Raw genomic sequence first — 23,484 nt, 5'->3', positions numbered from 1 at the left:
TTAAAAAACAACATTATTTAATAAATACTGTTTTATTGTCTATAATTCTTGTTCACTAATACACCTATGATCCCAAAACTGTTCTGCCTTTGATCGGATGTTATCTCCAATACATTTGTGTTGACCATTTGTTAAGTATAATGGTGTGAATTCACGGTAAGCTATACATACACGTCGAGCAAGAATGTCTTCTCTGAGTATACAGTGCTCCCAATGGTACCGTGGCTCTCCATACATAAGTGCTAAGGAGCGTCTGAAATAGTAAAATATTAATTTAAATTTTATCATTAATATCACTTTAATTGCATACTCAACTATGGGAATTCTAATAAAATATAAATGTATAATTTTAGTCTACTACTTAAAAAAAAAGATATCTACATGAAGATAAGATCTTGGAAAAGTAATAAGCTTAACAATCAATATAAATTGGTTCACCTTTGATCATATGGATTATAATATTTCAGGTAATCACTGCACATTATAAGCATTGTAAAAGATTATATACCTGATCATTGGTATCCGTACTATGACATCCAGTTGGCTCAGAGGCCTACAAGCTTCAAACATACTTTGACTACATGCCTGCAATTGTAAATTAAGACTTCCATCTTCTTTAATTATTGGAGGATATTCTTCAGCACAAGATAAATTGTACTTTTTTGTATCTCCCTTAAATGGTGTCATTGTAAGGACAGTATCTGTTAAACAATTCAATGTAAGTATTCGCTCCCCCCACACCCAGCAGTCATCAATATGTGGATCAATAGATGCCCCTTTGATAGGATCATACTCTAAAGAACACTGCTCAATAACATGATAACCTTTTAATAAATCGATTGAATTAAATCTTTCCTGAAGATATTTAGAAAACTGGGGAAAGCCATTAAATTTACCCGCAACTATTTTCCTTTTTTTAAAATTAGTTTTCGGCCCGAAGTTTTGCTTGCGACGTCCACTCTGAGATATATCCCAAGGCATTTCATCAATATGTTTCATCAGTTCATTTTCTTCATCTTTGGATATAAAATCTAGTTTAATGTAAATACCTGGGTATTTAATTGGCTGGCCTGTGTGGTTCGGATGTTTTTTATATAATTCTGCATCCCAACCAGGCCAGGCTAGGTCGCAAAAAGGACAGTAGACATAACCTTTACTCTTATCTAACTCTATCAAAGGCTTGAAGTCATTAGCACCGTACTTTGTTTCACAAATTAAACACGTTCTAGCACCCTTACAACCACAAGGCCGAGGTTTCATTATTTTACAGCTTACTAGGTGTATTACACAGAATTTTACTTTAGATTTATTCCAAAAATTAATGACTGATTGAATAAATCCTAAAACGCAACTAAATAAAAATTAAGAATGTTATTATACGTCAATTTTGTGTCTACGAATTTTAAAGCACATTTTTTTTTTTTAAATAATTTTATGGCCTGGTAACGAGACCTTTAAGCCAAGTCTTATTTACGGTCACTAATTCACGTTTTTCTATCGTTTCACTTGTTTTCTTAAATCTTCCCCACGGTATTTTTGATGTATTTATATAATGCACTATAACACTTTGTGTTTTTGAGCAAATCACACAACTGGCGGCGGGAGGGATCACTAATTTCCATTATTTCACTTGCCAATATTAGTCTATTAAAAATGAATATTTGGTTTTGGCATTTAAAAAAGATATGGTTGATATCTGCGATCTCGTTATTATTACAGAAAGAGCAAATATTGTTAGTTATAATATTAAGTTTAGCGAGGTGCGCGGGTGCAGTGTTATGCCCAAAGCGCAATCTGTTGATTGTGGTAACGAACTCACGACTCACGATACAGCTAGTATTCAACTCATCATACCAGGGTCTTATTTGTAAATTTTCCTGTATACTACCATACCATTTTCCTTTCAATTTTTGATCTTCTTCCCATAATGTTGTCCATAAATTTTTTATCGAGTTATTGATATAATAATAATAATCAGTCATAGGAACCTGTACCACATTTCTGACATTAAGAGTGTTAATCCCTTCATATGCAGCTTTGTCTGCTTTTTCGTTACCAGTAATACCTTTATGTGAGGGTACCCACATAAAGGCAACAGTTATATCTTTTTTATGCAACCGCAAGACAGTATCTTTAATTAAATAAATAATATAATTAGTTTTAAAATTATTAATATTAGAATGCTTAAGGCTATTTAAAAGACTCAAAGAGTCTGTCAAAATTAGAAAATATATACAATTATTTATAGAAATTATAGATTTTAAAGCGGCAAAAACTGCATATGCCTCTGCTGTAAATATGGAGCACTTTTTATCGAGAGCAAAGCTTTGAGCAACATCTTTTTGGGAATCATATACCGCACTTCTCACAAAATCATTGCCTTTACTGCCATCAGTGTAGATTGTATAATACTTGTTATTTTCTTCTATAAAAGCCAGTAAATCTGAATTATTTTCGATTGAATTTGATAAAATCGTAATAGGATGAGTGATACAACTGTATGAATGAGTGTAACACGACCAGTGTGAAAGTTTTTTGATGTTCGAATAATGAGATTGTATTTCTAAGAAGATCTGGCACAGAGTTGGAGATGTACCTCTCAGGAGATCATTTGGTGAAGTGAGTGGACCATCTATATTGATTGGGTGAGGTATTATCCTATTTATAATTTGGATATTATTTGATGATAATAGTTTCAGGCAGTATCTTTCTGCAAGCATAAGTCGTCTCAATATCAATGGCATAATATTTGTTTCGACTTCCATGGCCCTTATGGGAGTCGAACACATTGCTCCTGATATGATCCTCAAAGCTCTGTTCTGCAATATATCCAATTTATGTACATGAGTGCTATTTAAATAAGCTAAAGAACTATAATCAAAATGACTTCTTACAATAGATTTATATAATAATGAAAGTATTTTGGGATCTGCACCCCATGTAACACCTGCTAGACATCTTAAAATGTTAACACCATTTAATGCATTTCTAGATACATATTTAATATGTTCTTCAAATGACAATTTCTGGTCAATGATAATACCTAAAAATTTGTGTGAGGTGACTCTTTGAATGACATCACCATTATAGACAACATCCACTACTGGTGTGTCCTTTCCAAATAGCATTAAATTACTTTTGCCAGCATTTATTTTCAATTTTAATGTGTGTTGATAATAATTATTTAACTGTCTTAAGGCAGTGTTAACATTTTCAATGGCTACTGTTAAATCTACATCTGAACTATACAACACTAAATCATCTGCAAATTGAAGTATATTTACATTTTTAGTACCATAACACAACAAATAGTAACATATTTACATATCTCACAAGTATACAAATTATACAACAAGGGTGATAATGTGGCACCTTGTATAGTACCTTTTGATGCAGTTCTAGCTCCATATAAGATATTGTTATGCCTAACATATAGTATTCTGTTATTAAGGAAATCATAAATCCATTTACATAATTGTCCAGGTATACCAGAATTACTGAGTACCTTCACCAGTATGCCAGGATCCACACTGTCAAATGCACCTTGCACATCTAGAAATACACAAACTGTGTGTAATTTATTGTTTTTTGCATTTTTCAGATCCGATATGAGAGAAATGAAGCTATCAACACAACTTCTTCCTCTGCGAAATCCATATTGAATTTGTGGAATGACATTATTGGATTCTGCATACCAGTCAAGTCGAGATTTCACCATATTTTCAAATATTTTTCCAATACATGATGATAACGAGATTGGACGATAAGAACTGATCTGTTCAGGTGACTTATCTGGTTTTAATATAGGTATTACACATTGAGTTTGCCATGAACTTGGTATGAGTTTTTTATGCCATAGATTATTAAGAACATTCAAAAATAGCTTTTGTACAGATTCAGATAGATGTTTTATTAATAAATATGGAAAATCATCTAAACCAGGACTAGTATTTCTTCTAGATTGTATACTCATTAAAAGTTCAGACCATGAAAAAGAATCCAATAAAAATTTAGATTGAGGATTTTCATTGTTAATATTAAAATAATTGTCTAATGAATTTGGGTCAAGTAAATTGTTACTATCTGATAACTTATCTAAAAGTGGCTCTACAAATTCATCCCTATATGATTTATTACCAATTCTGATACCCTTAAACTTTTTAATGAGATTCCAAATTTTACTGATGGGTGTAGTTCTATTGAAACTATTGCAAAAACCATTCCAACTGATTCTTTTTTGCTCCTTTATAGTGCGTTTTTTTAAAGCATCTAATCTTTTATAGTTGATATAATTATATTCTGTTGAATCATTTCTATACAATTTCAAGGCTTTGTAAGATTGTATTACGGCTTGTTCACATATACTGTTCCACCAAGGGGCTGGTGGTCTACTCCTAAAGTTAGTCCTAGTGAATCTAGGAACTGCCATGAGTTTGAGTTTATTGAGCCGGTTACAAAACTCATCATAAGATTTTATTGGACTCTCTTCGCTAACCATCATGTCATGGAAGACCAAACCAGACAATTCACTATACTTTGTCCAATCTGTTTTATCATATAAAAATCTGTCAACATGTTTATTAATTGTGTATCTTTCAATGCACATTGTAATGTTTGTTATGGTTGGATAATGATAACTACCCATAGCATCATCATGTACTGACCATTCACAAAGAGGAGCCACACATGGACTAACAAAGCTTACATCTATTGCTGAGGGGTTGCGTGTAGGATAATTTACTGTAGTAAAGCTACCATTATTCAAAATACATAAATCACATTCATCAATTATATTATATAAGTTATTCCCTCGACTTTTCGTAGACATACATCCAAAAGCAATATGATGTGCATTGAAATCACCACTTACAAAAAGAGGCTTCGGTAATTCTCTTATAATATTGTGCAATCTATTCATTCTTATACTTCTACATGACGGAGGATAGTACACACAAAGAATAGACAGTGTAGTATTTTCTGTGTATATACTTATGGCTATAGTTTGAATATCTTCATAAAAAGTAATATTTATAACATTGTGTTTCAAATATGGTTTAATTAATATTCCTACACCATTACGAGGATTTTTTGAATTTTTATTGTAGAAATTATAACCGGAAATATAAAAAGATTGATGGTCTTTTAACCATGTCTCATTTAGTAAACAAATATCAATATTATTTTCATTTAAGAATTTTGTAAGAAGATGTTTTTTATGATTTGCACCTTGAACATTAAATTGCGCAATACGTAGAGATGATGTTGTATATGGTTGTGTATGCATTATATTGACAAGTTTTTAATAAGTATATCTTTAATAAATGTTGTAGTTATAGGCTCATTATCATTCTTATTACCTATTTGAACCAGTGTTTGTACCAGGGCCATTAGTACATCACTGTTTGCAATTATTTGTGATTTTATATCATTAATACTTACAGCCTGTGAGACAGGCTTAATATTTACAGATTTATTTACATGTTTGGGTGCATTATTTACACTAATCACTTTTTTATTTACAGGGTTGGAGCGTGGTGGAAGGGGAGGGAACTCATTGTTATCTTTTGTGTTGGCAATGCTTGCATATGTTATTTTATTTTTCTTTTCTAGGATTTTATTCATTTTTATTGGACACATTTTGGATATTGCTAAATGAGGTCCACTGCAATTTACACAGCAAATCTCATTTTGTTTATTGCAGTCTTTATAAGAATGTTCACCTGAACAAATAGAGCAACGCTGTTTGCCATTACAAATTTTAGCATAATGATTAAATTTCATACATTTGAAACATTGTTGGAGAGGAGGTATATATTCAAACACTCTGTAAAAAAATAAATCATATTGGACACTCTCAGGTAAAGAGTTTGCCAAAAATGTGATACTAACAGTTTGTGTTCCGACTAATTCATTGCCAATTTTTTTCATAAATCTCCTAACTGCAATTATTTCATTTGTAGAAGTTAATTTCGTAAATAGTTCTTTATTTGATATACTTGCAGGCACAAATCTGATAATACCAGTTTTTTCAATTTGAGCTGCTGGAATGTATGCTTTCATATCATGTTTCTCAAGAAAATGTATATTGTGTATCAAGTTATTAGCTGTATTATGTTGTTTAAATATGACAACAATTTTATTTGCGCTAATTCGCCTTATTGCCACCACGCCTTTAATTTCGGAGAATATGTGGTTTAAATATATTGGGCTTTTATTCCCCAGCCTGTCCTGAATATTTTTGTTTTCAATAAAAACCTAAAATTCCATATTAATAGAATTTTCAGGATATAGTCTTTTATAATTAGGCTTGAGATATGGGATATACGAGTCTTTCTCACCGCCTCCGCCGCCAGCATCAGAAACATTTTGGGGATCTTCGAGCCGCCGTCGTGGTCTCTTTTTGGAGTTGGGCGGGTCAAGCCCGCCCCCCTCGTTTCCTTCCATTTTTATTATTTATACACTATGTTTATATTTAATTTGTCTATTAATACTGTTATTTACAAAGAAATAATCTTTATTTTAATTAAAGTATTATTTTAGAAAAAAATAGTACCGCGCTTTTTCAATTTCCCGCCAAGGATCTTTTAAAGCACAAATTAAAGTAATAAAACAATGTTATTTTTTAAAGATTTCATATAAGTTATTTGTCATATGTCAATTGTAAATACCATAGGTATTAGACAATTCTATTCAGTCTGTTATTATGGACAATTTAATACATTTCATTTGACGTCTGACAGTTTTAGCGAATGAATCGATACGGATTTCAAACATGTGAATAGATTTCAGTTAGGTATTACATGAAAAATTACTTAAGTTTAAGAAACAAATTAGAGTTTTTTAAGGAAAACGTATGGATTTACAGTACAATTCCTAATTTTCATCAGTTCCAGTACCACACCATTCTCGCAAAATTGTATTGTCGCATCAATTTTAATATATTATATTTGCTTGTTTTAATAATTTTGTTTCAGTCATGATTGATGAATTTTAATAACAAATAATATTTTCTTTGAACAATTAAAAAGTGGGGAAAAATACGTTTATTACAGCGTAACTAAATTCGTCATTAGTCTCTTAAGAGGCCTTTTATTTAAACTCAAAACTTACCTACTCATTAAAATATTATCAGTTTTATCAAAGATAGTCGCAAAGTCGCAGTTGTTGTTTTTAAATGCAATCTAAAATATTTTTACCATATGGCCCTTGTTAGATTTTCCATGCATGGGCGTATCACAACGCCCCCTTTCAGAGTTTATAATTTTAACTAATAATTGAAAAACAGTATTCTCTTATTGTCCATGTTGATCGCCCGTATTCATGGACAATGACTTACTTTTTTTTGAAGTTACTATTCTTAATTCTTTGTATTGTGCGTTCAAAGAGTGATATTTATAAAAATCGACCAAAAATTAAAACAGCTGATGGTGATTTAATAATTGAATCTTCCTACAATAAAAATATATATTTAAAACCAAATGGTCCAAGATCAAGTATTTTTGTCGGAAACATTAATGTACTGGACATAAATATTACCAAGAAAGAAGATATTTGGAAGCCATCATTTGAATACAGCAACAGTGACCGAGGTAATAAAATTGCAGATCCCAATGACATTATAGGAAGAATTGAACGCTTGGAAAGCTTTAGTACAACATTGCCTTCTACAATTTCTTTAAATGTCACATACCTCACACGACAAATTAATACATTAAGAAACAGAATACGCACCATTCACAGTTTAATTAACAGGAAAGGAAAGGAGGAATGTCAGTCACATCCCTGCGAGAACGGCGGGACGTGTTTAAATCTTGTCAATGGATATTATTGCTTATGTCCGTCCAATTGGAAAGGAGTTAATTGTGATGAAGATGTCAATGAATGTAGAAATTATGCTGGCACAGATTTAGGCTGCCAAAATGGTGCTACATGCATTAACAGGCCTGGCTCATACGAGTGTATTTGTAAGCCCGGATGGTTTGGCCTACACTGTACCAGAAAAGAGAGAAATTGTACTGGCAATGACTTTGAAATTTGCGGGCATGGCACCTGTTTACAAGTTACCACTGGTGTCGGAATTAAGTGCCTCTGTGATCAGGGATGGACAACAAATGACACAAGTATAGCATGTCTCACAGACGTAAATGAATGTTTATCATCTCAAGGTCCTCGGTGTTCCGTAAACCCACCCGTCGATTGTATTAACCTACCTGGTTCATTTGTTTGTGGCTCTTGTCCTGTCGGTTATGAAGGAGATGGTTACGTTTGTCATGATGTCGATGAATGTCTCACTTTGCCGAACGGTGGATGCAGTTTGAGCCCCAGAGTATCTTGTCATAACACGATAGGTTCTCGACTCTGTGGCTCCTGTCCACCGGGCTTTGAAGGTGACGGTGTTACCTGCACATGGAGGGGTTCGTGTAGCATTAACAGTGGTGGCTGCCATCCTTCCGCTCAATGTATTGAAATTCCTGGCTATGGAGGACAAATAGTGCAATGTGTTTGCCCACGGGGCATGTCAGGAGATGGAATTGGTACTAACGGATGCTTTGTAGCTTCAAATAAACTAAGAAATGGTACTGGATGCGAAAACAATCCTTGTGGGGCAAACGGCGTGTGTCATCAACTTCGTTACGGATACACTTGTATATGTGATGAAGGATATGGCGGCGTTCACTGTGACATTCAAGCTGGTATCTGTTCCAACAACCCCTGTTTAAATGGTGGAACGTGTAGAAGTAATGGAAGATTGGCACGACGATTTCGATGTGAATGTACGGCTATGTTTACGGGAGATTTGTGTCAACTTCGAGTAGAAACATGTGGTGGTGTGCTCGACGCGGAAGAAGGTAGTATAATTTATCCTCCAACTAACACAACATATAGACCCAATGCACGATGCGCTTGGGTAATACACACATCCCCAGATAAAGTTATTAATGTGACCTTTAGTAAATTTCATTTAGAACATCACGCCGAATGTTATTATGATTTTGTTCAAATTCATGACGGAAGAAGTTCAGCCAGCCAGCTAGTAGGTAGGTTTTGTGGTACTGATCTGCCAAAAGGAGGAAATATTATATCTAGTCACAACAATTTATACTTTTGGTTTCGTTCCGATCAAACTATATCGGCAGAGGGATTTGCCTTACATTGGAATAGTATAAGTCCAATTTGTGGAGGTGTTATTGATGCTACTCAGCATGGCCGGGTAAATTCGCCAGGTTCACCTGGCCCATATCCCCCAAATCGTGATTGCTATTGGCGCTTAAATACAAATTTAGGTAAGAGAATACAATTACATTTTTTCCAGTTGGATTTGGAAACACACCCAAATTGTAGTTTTGATTATCTAGCAATATACGACGGATTACACGTAACCGATCCATTATTAAATAAATACTGTAATTCCTCTCAACCGGCACCTGTGCAATCGTCGAGTCCCGAAATACTTATTCATTTCCATTCTGATGCCTATGGGTCTGGAAAAGGCTTTCAAATCACGTATGCCCCCGTGGAAGGTGTGCCTGGTTGCGGTGGCTTTTATACTGCTGACAAAGGTGAAATAACTTCCCCGAGTTACAACAATAAATATCTTAATAATCTTATATGCGATTACAAAATACAAACTAGCCCCGAAACAAAAGTACGACTCACATTTCGGTCTTTCAATTTAGAGAGGTCGTTTCGATGTAGATTTGATTATATCGTAATTTATGACGGACCTAATGAGGATTCTAAACTGATAGGCAAATTTTGTGGCAATTCGATTCCAAAGACTTACACGTCGTCTTCTAATAGTTTATTTATTAGATTTAAATCAGACCAAAGCATATCTTCAGGTGGGTTTAAAGTTGCGTACGAATCTATTTGCCACAAAACAATAATGGGAGATAGTGGAATTATAAAATCACCAGGCTATCCTTTCAAATATCCCAAAAATACAGTATGTGAATATGTCATAGGTACATCTCCGGGGAAAATTATACAGTTGTCATTTCAAGATTTCGATATTGAAGATAATCGATTTTATAATTGTCAATATGACTATGTAGAAGTCCGTGACGGACCAACATCTAATTCATCACTACTTGGTAGATATTGTGGCGGTTCAGATCACATCCCACCCATACAAACGTCTTCTTTCAATTATTTGTTCATCGGATTCCACTCTGACATGAGTATATCGGGGACAGGATTTTTCGCAAATTATACGACTTTAGATATAGAATGCGGAGGTATTTATAGAGAAACAACGGGACTTATAAACTATCCGGCTTCCGGTAAGGTATATTATAGCAACGATCAGTCGTGTACGTGGGTTTTGATTGCGCCCGAAGCAATGCACATTAAATTGACGTGGAATAGATTCGATACTGAGACACAGTTCACTTGTGAAAATGACTTTCTAGAACTGATTGAAATTGATGATGATTATATTAATGGGACAAGTTTAGGTAAATATTGCGGTAAATCTCTTCCACCAGCTTTAACTACCACATCAAACAAACTAATGTTAAAGTTTCAATCGGATAAAAGCGTCAGTGGTCTCGGATTTTCTCTTTCATATTCCTTTTTAGATGAAAAATCACACTGTGGCGGCGTTTATATTAAAACGAGCGGTTACATATATTCACCGGGGTGGCCGGACAATTACGAACCCAACAAAGATTGTACTTGGACGATTACTGTGCCTGAAGGCCAACAAATTGCGTTAAAGATTAAAGATTTTGATTTAGAAATGCCTATTAGAGAAAAATGTGATTTAGGTGATTATTTGTTGATTAGAGACGGATCATCCGATAGCGCATCTTTGCTTGCTAAATTATGTGGCTCTTTTAAAACAAAACGTATCGTCTCCACCGCTCACAATCTTTACATTCACTTCCATTCCGATTTCTATTTATCGGGGAAAGGATTTAGTATAGAATGGGATGGAGCACTAAGGGGCTGTGGCGGTACATTAACAAGCGTCGCCGGGTCGATATCCTCTCCTAATTATCCACAAAATTATAACGACGATGCGGAATGCTTCTATAAAATTGTTACGAGTAGCGGCTCGCGTATTCGAATTGTATTTGCAGACTTGGACTTAGAACAAACAATGAACTGTAGGGACGACTATGTAGAAATATATGACGGACGCGATGTCTATGCCCCTAGTTTAGGGAGGTTTTGTGAATTAAATAATAATCAGACCAGTATTGAAACTAAAAGTAACTATGCATTCATAAAGTTTAGATCAGATGTATTTTTGGGTGGCAAAGGATTTTTGCTTAATTATGAAACTATTTGTAATACAAATATAAGCGGCAGCTACGGCGTTATAGAAAGTCCTGGATATCCTAACAATTATCCTCTCAGTTTGAATTGTCTTTGGAACATCACAGTTGGATTAGGTAATAGAATAAATGTTACTTTCACCCATTTTAACATTTTTTCTTTTCAATATAGACCCCGATTAAGAGGTATTCCACCTTGGAATAGGTATCAGAGTCCTTGGGTCGTACATAGTCGTCCTTTTCATTTTTCTCCCTTATATACACAAGGAGGAACACAATGCGAATCATATTTACAATTTAAGGAGTTAACCGAAGAAATTTTTTCGAACAAGCACTGCGGTACCTCACTGCCAGCTCCAATTTCAACGAAAAGTAATTCTATGCAAATTAATTTTGTCAGTGGCTATTTCAATGCTGCTAATGGATTCAGGCTGGAATGGGTGAAAGATGGATGTGGCGCATACTTGAAAAAACAGCGTGGTGAGATTGAACTACCTAAGAATATAAAATATTCTAAGAACGGCCTAGAATGTGAATGGGTGATAGAAACGCAACCAGGTAGCCGAGTGACCGTTATATTAAACGATGTGTTTGTCGAGGAGACTAAGAACTGTACAGTCGATTCCATCGAATTTTATAATGGACAAAGCAGTTCATCCCATTTGATAAGTAAAATATGTCACCGGGGCTCTAACACCATCCAATCAAGCAGTAACTATATCTTTATAAAGTTTGTTAAAAAGTCTTCGTTACGAGATGTCTACTTTTCAGCTTATTATGATTCGGATACGTCTGGGTGCGGTGGTGGCATAACGTCTCGCACCGGTGTTATAACGTCCGAAAACTATCCGAAAAACTACAATGATAATATGGATTGCTTATGGTACATAACCGTACCAGATAATCATAGAATAGAATTGAATTTTCTGGACCTTGATCTCTACTCGGTCGATGACGACGATGAAAGCTATTGTGGTGACTCCATTAAAATTTATGAAAATTCGTATATTGCTAATAGTAACTATACTCATCTTATATGCCCCCAATCAAACATATCTCAAATAATTACCAACACACCTTATATGGTATTACAATTTACTTCGGACTCATTTGGCTCGGCGAAAGGATTTAAAGCTAACTTTTCTGCCACCTGTGGTGCTGTTATAGAAGCAAAGTACGATGGAGTTATAACCAATGATCGGTTTATCAGCCAAAATCGCCATAATTGTACTTGGGTCATCTTATCACACGATTTAGGAGAAAAAATTAAACTTACCGTGGAACACATGTCAATACCGCGTAGTAGTGAAGTAATGTCAAACAAAGAGTGCCCTTCGTCTTTTTTAAAATTTTTTGACGGTAACGATATTAATTCTCCGGTAATTGGAGAATATTGTGGTTATAAGGTACCTAGTGCAATTGTCAGTCACGGCAGCGCGCTAACAATCATGCATGGAACATATGGTGACACTTTGAGCGGTTCTTTTACAGCACACTATTCGACTTTATCAAACGCATGTGGAGGAACAATATCCTCCGAAGAAGGATCAATCGCTTCGCCAAATTATCCTCTCTCTTATCCTCTCGGAACCGATTGTGACTGGACATTACGAGCATCTCCCGGAAACAGTATGTATATAACGTTTGAAGCTTTCAATATAGTTTACTCTGATCGCTGCAATGAAGATTACTTAGAAATACGAGAAAATAATGGTGGCGGTCGGTTGTTGGGAGTTTATTGTGGAGAAACTTTACCGGTAAATACCACTACTGGTTCAGCAATTTACATAAAATTTCATAGTGGTTATCAAAATTCCGGTACAGGCTTCTTGGCTCATTTTGGAATTCTGCACCAAAACGAGATAACAGATAAATCCCAAGGAGAAATATCGTCTCCGCTTTATCCTCACCCCTACAACAGAGAAGGTGAATTTTCATGGCGTATCATTGGTAAACTGACCAGTAGTATTACTTTAAATATCGATGAATTAGTAATTCCAAAGCGAGGCGAAGCCTGTGATAGTAAACTAATTATTTACGATGGTTATGATGAAGAAGCACCAATAGTGGGTACAGTTTGTGGTATAATAAGAAATCAGGATAAAATATTTAATACCAGAAGTTCCCTCTTATATATTCGATTTGTTATAGCTGAACCAGACATTGATACCGTATTTAACTTAAAGTGGTATCAATCTCAATCAGATTTGATCACAACAGAAAGTGGAACATTGAAAAGATGTGGTTATAACGAAAGCAGAGTTATAGCCGCAGGAGCAGTGGTTAATTTTTATTCGCCCAAGTATCCGGAAGAATATGGAGAAGATTTATTATGTGAATGGATGTTTGAAGCAACTGTAGGTCACCATTTGCAATTAAACTTTAATGATTTTAAATTAGAAGAAACCTCCGCATGCTATGCCGATCATGTATCAATATATTCGCGAAACTTGAAAGAAGATTGGAAATTAGTAAAAGAAAATCTTTGTTTATTTGAAAATGTAAAGCAAGGATTTGAAATATCACAGGTACTTAAAGTAATGTTACAAACAGATAGTTCAATTGCTGGGAAGGGTTTCTCCGCTAGTGTAACATCAAAATGCGGAGGAGTTATTTCTAAGGAGTCTGGTACGATTGAATTTTCTTGGGGCGAACGTGATTTTAGAAATAACATCCGCTGCAATTGGACAATAAAAGTTCGACCTGGCCGCACAGTTAAAATAAATTTTGAGCATTTTAATATAACAAATGAGCACGAGTGTAATCAGTATGTAATGATTCGAAATGGTGAAAGCTCCGAGTCTCCTTTGTTAGGGACGGGTAAATTTTGTGGATATTCACATGAAGTTAGGGAGAGCCTAATATCATCAGGCAATGCTATTTACGTAAGTTATGTTAGCAATAATCACCACATGAGTTCTGAAGTAACAACATTCGAAACCTTCAAGTTGCGTTTTGAGGAGAAAAACATAGAATGTGGCTCAACTTCGGCTATCGATAGTGATAATAAATGGGAAGTGATATCTTCTCCTAACTATCCATCAGTACCAATGCCCTATTCAGAATGTGTTTGGGTGTTAACAGGACCACCTGGAGAAAAAATGAGAATAGACTTTATTGATAGATTTGACATTGATGGAAGAGACGATTGTATAGATGAGTCAATCGAAGTACACGATGGCGGCTCAGTGTTGGCTCCAACGATTGGGGTGTACTGTGGAACTAAGCCAGGTACAGTCAGATCTAGCAGTAATGCCCTCTACATAAAATATTCAACGATGTTGTCTGAGCCAAGAAATGGTTTCAAGGCCAATATTTCTACTGATGTGTGCGGCGGTACTATTATAGCTGATTCCGGAGAAATTACATCGCCGGGATATCCTCATATGTTAGTCTTGCCAGCGGGATCTTTATGTAAATGGCATATTATATCTCCATTAAAAAACGTAATTAAGTTTTATATGGTAGATTTTAATATACCAGAATCAAGGCACGTTTGTCAAATAAATGTAACAGTCATGGAATCTCTGCCGATGAACAAAACCGCTTCAACTCTAATGGAGTTTTGTAGTGATGCTCCTCCAGTATCTACCACTGTGACAGAAACGAGTAGTAATGAAGCGACTATATCATTTTTTGTAGGAGATCCTAGTTCATATACTCAAATATCTGAGTATAAAGGTTTCAAAATGACATTTAATTCATCAAGACCGTCATGTGGTGGGAAGTTAACGCAATCTGAAGGCTATTTGACAACACCCGGTTATCCTCGCACTACTTCATTGCGTTATTGCCAGTGGTTTATAGTGGTACCGGATGCAACAAGACGAGTCAAACTAGAATTAATTGATTATAACGAGAATGAAAGAATAGGTATTTACAACGACGCTACATTCGAATCTCTTATAGATACATATAGCGGAAAGAATATAAGCGGAAAACCTTTGATTTATGAATCTTCAGGTAATACTATTGCAGTGTATCTACTTATGAAAATGTCTTCATCTCAAAGGTACACACAACGATTTAAAGCTAGGTTTACTTCGGATGAACCTGCTTTATGCGGTGTTAGTCTTCACGGTACAAGTGGTAAAATTACTGCTCCTGATTTACAGCGCTCTTACGTCTGCAAGTGGACGTATAATTTCGCGGATACCTACAAACTAAGCAATTACTCTGATTTCAATACTATGTTTATAAGTATTACTAACACTTTTTCACGGGAAGCAAAATGTTATTATTCGCATTCAAGACTCATTATTGATGTTCCAATTGAAAATACAGGCCAAAAATTCACTCGAACTGTATGTGGAAATCAAACCGAACTTTCTTATAGAATCCCGCTTACATCATTAACACTAAGGGCTATTCAGCTAAATCTCCAACCTATTTTGTTTAATGTGGAATGGAAACTTCAGCCATGTGGAGGAGTTGTTCATCTCTCACAAGAATCCAGAAATATTTTGAATATACCAAAATCATTTAATGATACTTTAGATTGTGGATGGATAGTAATCGCTCCTCCTGGAGTTAGAATAGAAACAAGTATCGAGGGAATCTTTAACCACGATTGTTCAGATGAATTTTTAACTGTTCATCATGGCTTAACACAATCCCTGTCTGTTTTAGAGTATTGCAAAAATAAAATACCCGAAAAATCAATCGTTACATCTTTTATGAACACATACATTCAGTACCATTCCAAAGCTCAAAAATTTACTAATTTGAAACTGGTTATGAAAGTTGCTAGCAGTCAATGTGGCGGCTATTTAGATGGATATGAAAGAATATTTTCCTCACCTAACTACCCAAATCATTATGATGGAAATATAGAATGTACGTGGGTAATACAAGCATCTATAGGTTATAGAGTTTCGCTTTCATTTTTTCAACGATTTGTTGTAGAAGATACCGTTAATTGCACTAAAGATGCGGTTATTATATATGACTGGATAAATGGATCATACCAGGAAATGGCTAAACTATGCGGGCGAGAAATTCCACCTATATATAATTCAACCTCAACTCGGATGAAAGTCGTTTTTCGTACCGATTCTAATATTAATCTTGATGGTTTTATAGCAGAGTGGACTCAAATTTGTGGCGGTGTATACACAGCTACTAACTTAGATCAATTTATTTACAGCCCTGGATATGGCATTGGTTATGGTCCGCTACTTGATTGTTCATATGAAATTCTTGCTCCGACAAACAACAAATTAGTCGTGAAGTTTCAAGACTTTTCCCTAGAAGGCATCTACCCAGAATGTAAATTTGACAATCTTACCGTAAATGGAAAGCGTGAATACGAATTTCTAGTAAAGATATTTTGTGGAAAACATATTCCACCAATTTTAGAGAACTATGAAAAAGTCATGATAAATTTCAAAACAGATAGAATTGGTCAAGATAAAGGCTTTAAACTGTCATATTCCTTGTATAAGTGTGGTGGAAAAATCACTGAGCCTACGCGAATTAGTACAGGATCTGCTGAAGAATACTTTAACGGACTTAATTGTTCTTGGCTAATTGAGGCCCCTTCAGATAAAGTAGTCATAGTTAACTTTGCATATATTGATATAGAACCACATTTTTCCTGTTCCAATGATTATATCGCTGTTTTTGATGGATCTCAAATAGAAAATGATCATCGATTAGCTTTGTTATGCGGAAAAATTACATCTTCTACTGTAATAAAGAGTAATAGTAGTAGGGCAATTGTTCAATTTGTATCTGATGACTTTTTGAACTACAAAGGCTTTCAGGCCCAAATTAGTTTTAGCCATGGCGAAGCCGTTGGATGTGGAGGTGTTATCAATTTATTATCTCCAACTCAATACTCTTTAAAATCCCCACGCATAGCAAATTCATTTGTGTACGAAAACTACTTAGATTGTCATTGGTTTGTAAAAGCCCCAGAAGATCATGTTGTGAAAGTTGAATTTACAGCTTTTCATGTATCACCATGCGCTGCTGTGAATCAAACAGCGATAGGTATTAGAAATTGCAGATGCGACTTCGTTGAGATACGGGATGGGCTCAATCCAGATAGTCTTTTGATTGACAAGTTTTGTGGACACACTTTGCCACCTGCGATAGTATCATCGACTAATGTTTTAAGTATCAGATTGTCAACTGATGGTGAAATAGTGAGTTCTGGCTTTGAAATAAGTTTAAGCTTACAGTCTTCCAGATGTTTTCCAACGGAAATAACGGTCGATTTTAATGTCCAAAAAATACATTCGCCTGGGTTTGGACACGGTGATATTCCACGGGGCTTACATTGTAAATATATTTTGAAGGACACTAGGTCTCTTATGTCAATACATTTACGAGTAAACTACATTGACTTAGAACCAGGTACAGGAAATCATTGTATAAACGACAAGCTGATTATAACAAGTGTTCCTCAAACTCATAATCTCACGATAGGAAAAAATTATATATTGAATGAAAATAGCAACAATTTCTTTTTATATTCACCATTTTATGATCCCCTTTTAATGTTTCCCGAACACTTTGTTTTGTGTGGGTCAAATAAGTCATTAGATTTTTATTTACACGGTAATATTAAAATCAATCTTATAACTTCCGCTGAGACCGCTTTAACTCACAAAGGTGTAGAACTGGAGGTGGCATATATTAATCATTGTGGAGGAAAAGGAAATTATACAGAGCCTTATGGACATATAGTAAACAGTTTTCATGAAGATCACAATGACAAACTAATTAGTTGCTCTACATTAATAACTGCTCCGGAAAATTACACAATATCGATATATATAAATGAACTATATCCTAGCTATTTCCATGATACAGCTTATTTTGAAATTCTTGACGGTGATAAATTGTCATCTCCAAGTTTATTTAAGGTCGAATCAACGTTTAATATGCAATCAGTAAGTTCGACAGGAAGATATTTGCTGTTGCACACTGTGATGAAAGGCACTGAGCAAATAATTTATAATATTAATTATCTTACAACAGACAAAGGGCGGGGTTGTGGAGGAAAACTCGTAAATGAGTTGGGTAGAATAACAAGTCCTATGTATCCAGAAGTTTATAGAAAGCGGTCGACATGTGAATGGGAGCTTGAGACGCCGATTGGCACTCAGCTCCGACTGCACTTCAGTGAATTTGATTTAGGTGTACTATGCGACCAGAATTACGTTAGTTTAGTTGATAGAAAAGGCAACTTCGTTTCATCATATTGTTCTGAAACACCGGCTGACTATACTAGCGAAGACAATTATGTTAAAGTTGTTTATACCACTACAATGAGCAATGGTGGGACTGGCTGGATAGCAGATTTTGTAGGAATTCTTGATGTGTAACTATGGGTAGTACGCAGTGTTCTTAAAACATAAAATTTAATAAGTAAATAAAGAAAATGTAATTTGGAACGTTTTACTAATATTTGTAAAGATTCAGTTTATGGAATTTCCTACAGACTCTAAAAAAAAATTATTTTTTTATAAACTTATATGTATATCCAAAAGTTACATGTTGTGTTGTAACGAAAAAAAAGTATAACATTAAATAAATAATATAAATATTGTAATCACATTTAACTACAATTATGATTGAAATATATGAACTGTTTTTATTTGTAGTAGTGTTTCATTTATCACTTTGGAGAATCTAGACTAAGCCCCTGGGTAACATATATGCCGGAGCAATGGTGTTACTACAGTGTTGCCAGATGGTCTCGGCGACGTACCCTTAAAATAAATTTGATTCCCCCAGACTTGCCCTCATGCCTGTTGATGGTGTTGTTGATGTTGATGGTGGATATATAACTTAATCTGACGCGCTCGTTTAAATTTTTTTTAACCACCCCCACCATACGTACATTAATTGAAATACGTAGGACATGGATACTATCAATATTTGACGCACTTGAGTATGTCCATGGCACATTTTTACATATTTGAAAATCTTTAGCCGCTCCCCCCACCGATGTAAATGTATACATTATATTACATTATTTATTCTTATTATCTAAGCTTTACAACACAATAGGTCTCAACAACGCTCGAGTAAATCCCCATCTACTATTGGGGCTAGATACAAAATCCGTGTTGGACAGTCGTGACCCACTATCGCTTAAGGAACTTGTATGAAAATGACACCTTGTCGACAGTCGGTGGCCTAGGCCCATGACAGTGGTACGAAAAGACACACATTACGCCCACGCTCTTCGGTATTCTACGGCTAAAGAAAGTTTCGACAGTGTAGAAAAAAAGTCATTTAATCGCAACGTTTATGCGTGATCTCTAAAGCTGCTCTTTACGATAATTCATTACTTTAATTGTACTTTAATTTGAAAAACACATTATGTAACTTGTAAGTTAAAGATATTTGGCATTATTAGGGAGTCACGCCTGTCGAAAAGTAATTTTGTCTCAAGCCCCTTTGATTTTTGCAATTTGCCACTATCTATGAGCAGAGAACAGAGTATGAAAAAAATGTGCTTAGATATACAATTTTTATTGTGTCCAGAAAAGAAGTTAACAATGTTTGTTGGTTTGTTGGGAAACCTATAGTCATATGGTTTAAGAATAACTTTACTTCTCATGAGAATTGCATACATAATTCATTTACTGAGAAGAAGATAATAATAAGTTTTTCAATATGTAAAACTAAGATAAATAATGAGAGCGCACAAATGTACGCTTATAAAATATCAAAACAAAACAGCAACAAAAATATGGGCAGACATAATAAAATCGATTAGTCAACTTAGTAAAACAGAACACTGTTCGAATTTGATGTTTTACTAGATGAGTCATTGATTGCTTAATGACTGATATAGCAAGTTTATATTTAATTTATAATTTTTTATTAGACTATTTTATGTTCACTGTGTGTTACTCATGTATATTTTAACTTTAGAGGTGTATACTTAATCCACATAGAGTGTGTTATTTTATTTTTGTTATTATATATGTACATTTTTTTAATCACTTATTTATATGTATTAATTGTGTGAGTTTTTAGTAGCTTTTTAAACCGGGCCTAACTTATTATAAATTATAACACACTCTAACACCAAATTTCTTCTTCCATAGTTAGTTCCAGGAGGGCGGGTCACCAAGTAACTAGCACGTCTTAAGTTAATCTTTCGTGTTTGTTGTTTTGTTACAAATGTTATATTGGAATGAATTTCCTTATTTAATATTTTACGTATTAGAATACATGTGTAGTATATGTATACATATATGTTTGTTTCATGTTCATAATTTTTGTTTCTTCGTATATCTTTTCAGTTTGTGTCCGAAATTTATAGTTAAATATTTTTTTATTAATCTATTCTGAACTCTTTGGATGTAAATTAGTCTTCGCTGCAGTACCCCAGATTTCAATGGGGTAGTCGATATGAGGCTTAACCAAAGAATTATAGATAAGATACCACACTTTTCAAGGGAGACAATTTAATGTGAATGTTAGTCGAGTTAGTTTAAGTTTATTTTTTTCTGAGTTCCAAGTTAGGTTACTATCCAAAATAAGTCCGAGATATAGATAGGTTTTCTTCAAGTATTTTTCCGTCTAATTTAAGTTCGCAATGATCACTTTTTATTTTATCTTTTGCTGCAAAAATAATGATTTGTTTTTGTAATATTAATAGCTGAAAGACTTCACTGAACCAGTCATTTAACATATCAAAATCATTTTGAGCTATTATAACTTCGACCGAGTTTCCAAAGTAAAAGAGACTTGTGTCGTCTGCATAAAGGGAGATGTCTCCTTTGAGATCCAATTGTTAGCTTCTAATATTTATTTAATTAAATTCGAAACTGATACGGTATATCATATCCTTGGTGTAAAGGATTTACGCCCACGAGGGATGCCATATATATATATTTATTTTTTCCCATTTTGTAAGCTAAAGATGTAGGTACAATTTTTTTTTATTCTTTTGAGGGTACATTACATTTGCTATGCTATCAAAAGTAGCTTACGAGTATATAGTTCTGTTCCTTTATTAACGGAAGACTGTTCTATTGCATAGGAATTGTGGAACTGTGCTATGTTTTAGGTTTACCATGCTTCTTTTCCAATTATAACCTCTCGGCCCTGTCTTGTCGATAAAAATCAAAGCTTCCCAACTGAAGGCCTTGATACCTACCTAAGATATATGAAAGAAAACGAGTCTTATACTAGTATATTTTCTTGTTTAATTGTAGATATGATCTTGAGTTGAACGCAAAGAACATTTTACGTTATTTTTTAACTTTAAAAGGTGTTACATTACATATTTTTATCATACTTACCGTTTGTATGAAGTCGAAATTAATTTAATAAGTGTCTAGCAAAGTTTATAATCTTTATTTATAAGAGGTTATTTGGGTAGTGAAGCGTTTATTTAGTTAGTTATACGAGCGTTATATAGCGAGACGTTATGTAGACTAATATATAGTATTTTTCACGCCTTGGGTGGGAATTGAATGCTATAGTAATTTGTAAAAATATCCTTAAGCCCATGTTCATCCGAGACAACGTAGGGTTCTAATCGTAAAATAATTTGTATAAATGATTCTGTCAATCCATCCAGTTTCGGAGCCTATTCAAAGCAAACAATCAATTGTCTTCTTATAGTATTCGTATTTTTTTTTATAATTTTCATTTTTTTGGAGATTCTTAGGTGAATTGAATATTTTTAAAAGTTTATTTTTACAGAAATAATTGATTTTAATGTTTTATTAATTTTAGCCATTATTTTAAAATTAACCTTAATTATATATTTAGAACTGGCTAAAGAAACGGAATGGGTGCGACAAAAAACCAGAAAGAAAAGGAAACTAAACACCTCCCCTTCCCCCATGAAAGAAGTTACTTGTAATAAAGTAACCAAAGAAAAGCCTAAAAAAGAACCCCTTCCACCCCCGATTATTGTCGAAAATGTAATTGAATACCAATCATTCTACGATTCCTTACTTAAAAAAGAATTGAATAAAGACTCGTTCACAGTAAAAATGCTTAGAAATGGATCGGTGAAGATTAACACTAATAGTGAAGCTACCTACAGAGTGATCACAAAACATCTTAAAGAAGAAGATGCCTCGTGGTTCTCTTACGAAAACAAGCAGAGCAGGCCAATAAGAGTAATGGCAAAAAATCTCCATGCTTCTTGCAAGCCTGAAAGGATAGTTGAAGACCTTACTCGCCAAGGATTTAAAATTTTAGACGCAGCCGTCAAATATAGCTGGAAAACCAAAGAACCGCTTAACATGTTTATTCTGTCTTTCCACCATCAGGAAAACATAAAAAATATCTACGAAATAAAATCCATACTTGGCTGCAAAATTGATGTACAGCCACTGAAATCACCGAAATTGATTCCCCAATGCAAGAGGTGTCAGGCTTATGGGCATACACAGAAATACTGCTCCAAGGAGCCGAGGTGTGTGAAATGCACTGCAAAGCATCTCACAGTCGATTGTAACAAGCTACAAGACGTGAAACCGAAGTGTGTTCACTGTGGTGAGTCACATCCAGCTAATTACAGAGGCTGTGTAGTAGCAAAAGAATTACAGAAAATGAGAAATGTCTTAAAATCAAAATCAATGATAGAAACGGACAAATCGGTAAAACCAGCAAAATTAGTTTCCAAAACTGTTTCCTTTGCCCAGGTAACTAAAGGTCCTAAGACTCCATCCCCAACACAACAAAATGAGATAGCTAGCACAGGCATGGATGAAAAGATTAACACCATACTTTCATTATTGACATCCTTTGATGAAAGACTTAAAAAACTAGAAAGCGGCACCAAAATAGCTGCTCCCAAACGTCTTAAGCAATAATGGCTTTAAAAATAATGGCATGGAATGCTAATGGGCTTTTAAAACACCAAAGAGAACTTCAGATAATTCTTAAACATGAAAACATTGACATCTGCTTGGTATCGGAAACACATTTTACCAGGGAGTCATACATTCAATTTAAAGGATATAATGCCTACCATGCCCTTCACCCAAGTAATAAATCCAGTGGGGGAAGTACAGTTATAATAAAGGATAGCTTAAAACACCATGAGGTCTTTAAATATGAAAAAGAGCATATACAGGCTGTGGCTGTGAGCCTATCAATGAAGCGGTATCCATTAACAATATCATCTATTTACTGCCCACCAAGACATGCACTTAAGTACGACCAGTACAAAACCCTGCTAGAAAGTCTTGGAAATAGATTTGTGTTGGGA

General features: G+C 34.6%; 3 protein-coding genes and 1 long non-coding RNA gene across 4 annotated transcripts; 2 read left to right on the top strand and 2 right to left on the bottom strand.

The window, feature by feature from the left end:
* Nucleotides 1-19: 19 nt before the first annotated feature.
* LOC123709079 (alpha-ketoglutarate-dependent dioxygenase alkB homolog 4) lies at nt 20-1,283 on the bottom strand. The gene is made up of 2 exons (XM_045660188.1): nt 509-1,283; nt 20-253 (listed from the first exon to the last, which is right to left on the bottom strand). The coding sequence occupies exons 1-2, from the start codon at nt 1,258-1,260 to the stop codon at nt 40-42; spliced, it is 966 nt and encodes a 321-aa protein (XP_045516144.1). The 5' UTR covers nt 1,261-1,283; the 3' UTR covers nt 20-39.
* Nucleotides 1,284-1,514: 231 nt separating this feature from the next.
* LOC123709077 lies at nt 1,515-3,128 on the bottom strand. Its single transcript, XM_045660186.1, has 2 exons — nt 2,895-3,128; nt 1,515-2,819 (listed from the first exon to the last, which is right to left on the bottom strand). The coding sequence occupies exons 1-2, from the start codon at nt 3,126-3,128 to the stop codon at nt 1,515-1,517; spliced, it is 1,539 nt and encodes a 512-aa protein (XP_045516142.1).
* LOC123709081 lies at nt 2,506-3,661 on the top strand. Its single transcript, XR_006753678.1, has 2 exons — nt 2,506-2,645; nt 3,602-3,661. It is a non-coding gene; the product is annotated as an uncharacterized LOC123709081 (long non-coding RNA).
* A 3,647-nt stretch (nt 3,662-7,308) lies between these two features.
* On the top strand, nt 7,309-18,864 carry LOC123709042 (cubilin-like). Its single transcript, XM_045660129.1, has one exon. It carries the CDS (start codon nt 7,328-7,330, stop codon nt 18,614-18,616), a length of 11,289 nt encoding a protein of 3,762 aa, XP_045516085.1. The 5' UTR covers nt 7,309-7,327; the 3' UTR covers nt 18,617-18,864.
* Nucleotides 18,865-23,484: the final 4,620 nt, after the last annotated feature.

The sequence above is a fragment of the Pieris brassicae genome, chromosome 4 (genome assembly GCF_905147105.1).
Source record: "Pieris brassicae chromosome 4, ilPieBrab1.1, whole genome shotgun sequence".
Lineage (NCBI taxonomy): Eukaryota > Metazoa > Arthropoda > Insecta > Lepidoptera > Pieridae > Pieris > Pieris brassicae.
Note: the sequence above shows the minus strand (reverse complement) of the source record. Positions and strands in the feature narration are given on the sequence as shown.